At 44.0% G+C, this 6,890-nt stretch overlaps 1 protein-coding gene across 1 annotated transcript in view; it reads left to right on the forward strand.

Moving 5' to 3' along the window:
- The window catches only part of isy1 (ISY1 splicing factor homolog), a 9,542-nt gene extending 2,962 nt beyond the window's left edge, over nt 1-6,580 (forward strand). Inside the window, exons 5-11 of the mRNA XM_080545580.1 lie at nt 256-298; nt 593-705; nt 1,130-1,247; nt 1,486-1,608; nt 4,207-4,325; nt 5,106-5,195; nt 6,151-6,580. Of these exons, the coding sequence (XP_080401706.1) occupies nt 256-298; nt 593-705; nt 1,130-1,247; nt 1,486-1,608; nt 4,207-4,325; nt 5,106-5,195; nt 6,151-6,258 (714 nt within the window). The 3' untranslated portion in view covers nt 6,259-6,580. The remainder of the gene's footprint in view (nt 1-255; nt 299-592; nt 706-1,129; nt 1,248-1,485; nt 1,609-4,206; nt 4,326-5,105; nt 5,196-6,150) is intronic.
- Nucleotides 6,581-6,890: the final 310 nt, after the last annotated feature.

Consider the following 6,890-nt stretch of genomic DNA (forward strand, 5'->3'; position numbering starts at 1 on the left):
CAGAGTATAGATTTTGTTTTTCTTATGATGTCTGATTTGCTTATCTGACAAATGTACTTGTAAGTCGCTTTGGATAAAGGCCTCTACTCAATATCCAACATGTAGAATGCAATTGTAATTTTAATGTAGTTAAGGTCATTGTTATTACATTACTGTTCTTTGATTGTTCCTCAGATTCACTCTGACCACTTGTGTAGAAAACTCAATTAGCTATTTTGATGATTTAACCCGTACCCTTATTTTCTTATATTTTAGATCATCAGTGAGATCTCAAAGAAAGTAGCTCAAATTCAAAATGGTGAGTGGTCAAAAATATGACACAGAACAGTTGTAACATGTGATAGCCATGACTGATGATGATAATAATTTTAAAAAGTAATTCTTCCTCCTTCTAGCATTGTGTGCCAATGGCCCCTGGCCCTAGGATAGATTACTTTTTCTTATGATGACAGATGGATGATTTGATAAATGTGTTTGTTGTAAGTCATTTTGGATAAAGGTATCTACTAAATGCCCCCCCCCCAAAATAATATAATAATAAACTCCAAAATCAATTTCTCTCTTATTCAAATCTCTCCTGTTCTGTTTACAGCTGGTCTGGGTGAGTTCAAGATCCGAGACCTGAATGACGAGATCAACAAGTGTCTGAGAGAGAAAGGTCACTGGGAGGTCAGGATCAAGGAGCTCGGAGGTCCTGATTATGGGGTGGGAATCTCTGCTAGATCACTCATGAATGTTATTGTAGAGAGCTATAGTGTGCCTGGCCGTATACCATACTATACAGTACTTGCTTTAGCCAACTCCTAGCTGCCACTGCCTAGCCGTACACCAGGGGAGGCTGGTGAAGGTAGAAATCGGAGGACGGGCTCATTGTAAATGCATGGAATAGAATGAGGAGTGTGAAACGTGAGTTTCATTCTATTCCATGCATTACAATGAGCCCGTCCTCCGATTTCTACCTGCACCAGCCTCCACTACCGTACACGTACAGACAGACAGACAAGGACATAGGAATTGGCTAAAGCACGTACACCACGAAGCCAGGATGTTTGCAGGATGTTTTCCTTTCCTGTATGAAATTGTCAAAATCAATCATCATTTGTAAAATGTCTGTTTTTTTCTCATACAGAGAGTTGGACCAAAGATGCTTGACTACGAAGGCAAGGAGGTTCCAGGAAATAGAGGATATAAATATTTCGGTGCTGCCAAAGACCTGCCTGGCGTGAGAGAGCTGTTTGAGAAAGAACGTAGGTTCACTGTCTTCTTACCAGGGGAGGCTGGTGGTGGTAGAAATCGGAGGACGGGCTCATTGTACGTCAGACACATCCTCCTCTGATCTCTACCTCTACTAGTCTTCCCCCGCTTCCTACCCTTGATGGATGAGATATTAAACTAAAGAAGAAGATGAGATAATATCTCTTCATATTATTATTATTATTATAATATGATCTATTGGACGTGTCCCCGTCTTGTTCCCCGCCTCAGCCCTCCCTCCGCCCAGGAAGACGCGGGCGGAGATGATGAAGGACATCGATGCAGAGTACTACGGCTACAGGGACGAGGACGACGGGGTGCTGCTGCCTCTGGAGCAGGAGTATGAGAAACAATGTAGGGCCCTGAACACACACACACACACACACACACACACACACACACACACACACACACACACACACACACATACATACATGCATATAGAGCCCTACTGAACACACACACACACACACACACACACACACACACACACATATAGAGCCCTACTGAACACACACACTCACACACACACACACACACACACATACATGCATATAGAGCCCTACTGAACACACACACACACACACACACACACACACATATAGAGCCCTACTGAACACCCCCACACACACACACACACACACACACACACATATAGAGCCCTACTGAACACACACACACACACATACATATAGAGCCCTACTGAACACACACACACACACACACATATAGAGCCCTACTGACTGGCACACACATAGAGCCCTGAACACACACACGCACACACAGATCCCTGAACACACGTAAAATACTCTATTTAGCTCAGGGGTGTCAAACTCATGTTAGTTCAGGGGCCACATACACATACAGCCCAGTTTGATCTCCAGTGGGCCAGACCAGACCAGACTCATACTCCCGCAGCAGTCCTGTCATCTTGTCTTTGTACCCATTCATGTCAGCTTTAACTCCGGTCGCACGCACATCCTTTAGACGAGGACAATGAGCAGGGTCACCACTTGACCGTTGTGTCTCCCACAAAGTCAGCTTCAACTGGAACACACCTATGCGTATGCTGCCCCCAGTGGACACATTTGAAATAGCAGTTACTTTTATTGGAAAAACTGCCGTTAATGCACTTCTCTGTCATTTTTACACTTTGCAAAGTCATCCCGCGGGCCGGATTGGACACTCTGGCGGGCCACGACTGTGGGCCGTACGTTTAGCTGGATATGAACCGCAAAACAATATAGCAATATAGGCTACAGGTGCAATACACAGATAATGTATGTCCTCATAAATAAGACAAACATTTGTATTTTGTATCAAATCACAAGAGGTTAGTTACATTTTCTCAGGGGACCCCAATTTGGGAACGGCTGCTTTACAGCTTACGCGCTCCTCAGTTTTATTCTAACGCGTCTTTATTGCAGTCATGCTGCACGTCCTCCGGTTTAGACGTCTACTCTGTATAGGTTCAGTACCTGGTGTTAAACAGTCCCCTGTCTGCTAATGTGTTGCCGCATGGCCCCAATAAAGAAGGGTTGGGACGCTGCCATTGTCTGGTGCCTGGGGTATGCCCAGGACAGTCAGGGAGGAATGTCTGTCATTCAGCATCTCGTGTCTCTGAAGATCAACTCTGACCACGAGACACCACACCTGACTCCTGACCTAGGACATTAAGCTCCCCAGACACCCCCCCCCCACCCACACACATATATACATACACAAACATACAGTATGCATATACAGTACGTACACACAGGAACACACGTGTATATAGACACATACAGACACATGTATATATGTTACGGTACATGTGGGAACACGGTACATGTGGGAAAACTAGGGTTAGGGTTAGGTGCTAGGGTGCTACGGTTAGGGTTAGGGATGGGGATAGGATTAGAGTTAGGCTTAGACATGCCAGCATGCACCAAATCGACGTAGCACCTAACCCTAACCCTAGTTTTCCCACATGTACCGATTTCCCACATGTACCGTAACATATACATACAGTATGTACACACAGGAACACACGTGTATATGCACACAGACAGACACGTGTATATACACATATACACACACACACACTTTGCTGTTCCTGGTAGAGAACGCCTGCCTTTCTGTACATACTGTACCCATCTATGGCTCTCTCTGAGCTGGTGGCATGTGCTTCTCATCTGTGTGATGTTAGTCTTCTACAGGCAGTAAGGTAACAGTGATGATGCAGCTCATATGAGAGCTCTTAATTAAACGCACCACATATTCAATCCCCTTGATGAACATTTCCTTCAGCGGGTAATTGACCAGACGGTTGGCTGGTTTACCGAAAGGTATGTGCTTGCAATCAAGGCCTGCTTAAGGCTGTGATTCTCTGCAGTAAACTTACAATTACGTGAGGTCATGGGAATCTTCAGGAAATCACCACAGTATTGAGGAAGTGACTTTCTTTTTTAAAGTTATTTTTTCTGAGTGGGGCAGTCCCTCTCATATTTTTCATTTTTATTGACACTTACAGTGAAGATTTAGACAGGAAGGATGGGTGAGAGAGAGAGGAGGGATGACATGCAGGATATGTCCCCGGCCGGAATCGAACCGGGGACCCTGCGGTTACATGGTCAGCGCTTAATCCGCTACGCCAACTAAGCGCCCCAAGTGACCATCTTACAAACGAGAACGTGCATAACAAACTGATTTGTGTATTGTTAATACTAAGTTGACAACAGCATAATTGTGTGTCTATCTGTATGTGTGTGTGTGTGTCTGTCTGTGTCTATTCTTTACATTATGGTATGCATTTTTTTGTGTGTGTGGTATTGCATCCCAGTGCATTATTGCTGCCGTTGTGCAGTTTGACCATTAGTACCCTCAATGGTCCTAATACAACACACACAGCCTGCCCCAGACAATGACTGTGTGTGTGTGTGTGTGTGTGTGTGTGTGTGTGTGGTATCCCAGTCATAATAGAGGCTGTAGAGAAGTGGAAGGCTGAGAAGGAAGCGCGCCTTGCTGGAGAAGGAGGAGAGAAGGAAGTGGAGGAGGAAGAGGAGCACATATACGCCGTCCAGGAAGAGGAGGTAAGATGGCCACCAGAAATCTCAGTAAAATAAATTTTTGGTCATGTTCTCACATGAAAATCCGAATCATGACCCGGAGCAAGTGGATGAGATTGCAACATTGTTGCATAAATTATTTCTCTGATTTGCGTTCTCACAGCCCTTTATGTAGACAAAGTAACATACGTCGTCGAAGCAATCAAAGCACGCAATCGAAGCAACAGACGTAGTAGTTGATTGGTCAGAAAAATTTAGAGGGAATTCAACAGAGACAAGAATGATGGACCCACAACAACGTATGGCGTTCGCCCTGCTGGCGCTCCTTTTTAGTTTTTGGTGCCAGATAATGGCAAATCAAGATCAATACGAGCATGAGCGGGAAATACCTGCAAATTACTCGGCTTGCTAGGCAGATCTGCCCGTTCGTCCCGCTCTTATCCAGATCAACATGCATGCGCTGTTGTTTTCCTATGGACAGCCTCGAGCAGCGTTCTCACCAAAAGCGAAGTGATGCATGTGTCGTTTCTAATCGGAGCGAAACCACCCTTTTCAGGCGGAGCATGCGTCGGTTGTTTGCTCCGGGAGCTTGGCTGAAGCAGCTGTGCAAAAACACAACGTTAAAGATCTTTTATGTTGTTATGAGAAGTGTTATGTGTTGCACATGTTTTCGGTTCATTATGAAACTGTGGCGGGACAAATTAAGACTGTGGCGAAATGGGAAACACTTCTCTGTGAAGTACTTAAGCATGGATGCGTGTTCTTCACAGTACTTACCCTCAAACATGTTGATGTGTCTTTCAGCATTCGGATGAGGAGATGAGAGACCAGGCGGAGGGAGAGGACGGCATACAGACCTTCATCGCCCACGTCCCCGTGCCCTCACAGAAAGAGGTGAGTGGAGGCACCAGGCAGAGGCACGGCTATGTGGCACATATGTGTCCGCAGCTGGTGAAAGCGGGAACAAGACGGCAACCAATCAGAATGTTCTGACTTTTATTTTAAAATATATAAATAAATGTCAATGTTGTTGAAAATCAATGACACACTCACGAGTCAAGCCAAAATATTGCAATGCAATGGATTCGGTGAGTAATCCCCACTGCTACCTAGTTAGCTATAACACTACTTTACATTGTTGGCAGGCTCACAAAAAAAGCTGTGTTAGTTGACTAGCGAGTGTGTCGTTGATTTTCAACAACGTCGAAATGTATTTATTCTAGAATAAAAGTCTGAACATTTGATATGCTGCCAACTTGTTCACGGTTTCGGTTCATTCAGTTCGGTTCACATAGGTACATTATGAAGTAGACCTGGGTGAAACACGTTTGTCAAGTACTCTGGCATTTCAGATGTGCGTTGTTTAGCTTGGTTGTGTCGAATGGTCCCGAAAAGTAGTAGCAAATACAAAAAACAGGGGGACTATGCATCAAGTGTTTCTGAATGGTGAAACCAATGTGTACACAAATACCATCAAATAAAAGCTGAGAATCTATACTTTAACCTTATAGTAATTGATTGATTTCAAATCCAAACTTTTGGAGTGTGGAGCAAAAAAGAAGAAAACATTCTCCACTGTCCCATTACGTAAGCAGGGCACTGTATGTATTTGACCCAGATCTGTTAATAAGACCTCGTAGCCTGCAGAAAGCCATCTTCCACATGGTCAAAGTATCTTGATATCAGTGGAGGTAGGCCTCAGAGGACGGAGGCTCATAGAATGGCATCAAAGACACGTGTTTGATACCATCCCTCATTCCATTTCATGCATTACAATGCTCATATTTCCCATCCTCATATTTCTACCTCCTCTGCTTGACATAACATCCCTCTCTTTCTCTCCACTCAGATCGAGGAAGCCCTGGTCAGGAGAAAGAAGATGGAGCTGTTGCAGAAGTATGCCAGTGAAACGTTGATGGCCCAGAGTGAAGAGGCTAAGACACTACTGGGATTGTAATGGAATTTTGAATGTGAAAAAAAAAGGGCTTTCAACAGTATTGAATGGTTGCTTTCTTCAAGGACATCTACTGTACTAGAGAAGAGACAATTAGGATTTCTGAAATGACGGATGTGATGTGAGGGTGTTGGCATGTGTTCGATGTACAGTAACACATTACGTAATAGGATGTAACGGTAACATGGGGCCATGATTTGTAAATAGAGTCTTTTTATATACATGTACTCCTTTTCTCTCGCTGGACAACTTTCTACAGAACATTTCAAACATAGTTAAACTGCCATTTGGTGCATTCTTTTTTTTGATCTGAATAAATATTTTCCCATCATCTTTTCTACTCTGTTTGGATACTACTCACTCCCTTGTCATTAATGTGTTCCTACACTCATCAAGCACTTATTAGGAACACTATACTAATACTGGGTAGGACCTCCCTTTGCTCTCAAAACAGCCACAATTCTGTGTGGCATTGATTCCACAAGATGTTTGAAAAATTCCTTTCTGATCCATGATGACATGATTGCATCACACAATTTCTGCAGATTTTTCAGAAGCACTTAAAATCTCCTGTTCCACCACATCCCAAGGGTGTTCTATTGGATTCAGATCCGGTGACTGGGAAGGCCACTGAA

The sequence above is a fragment of the Nansenia antarctica genome, assembly GCF_963989245.1.
Source record: "Nansenia antarctica genome assembly, chromosome: 15".
Lineage (NCBI taxonomy): Eukaryota > Metazoa > Chordata > Actinopteri > Argentiniformes > Microstomatidae > Nansenia > Nansenia antarctica.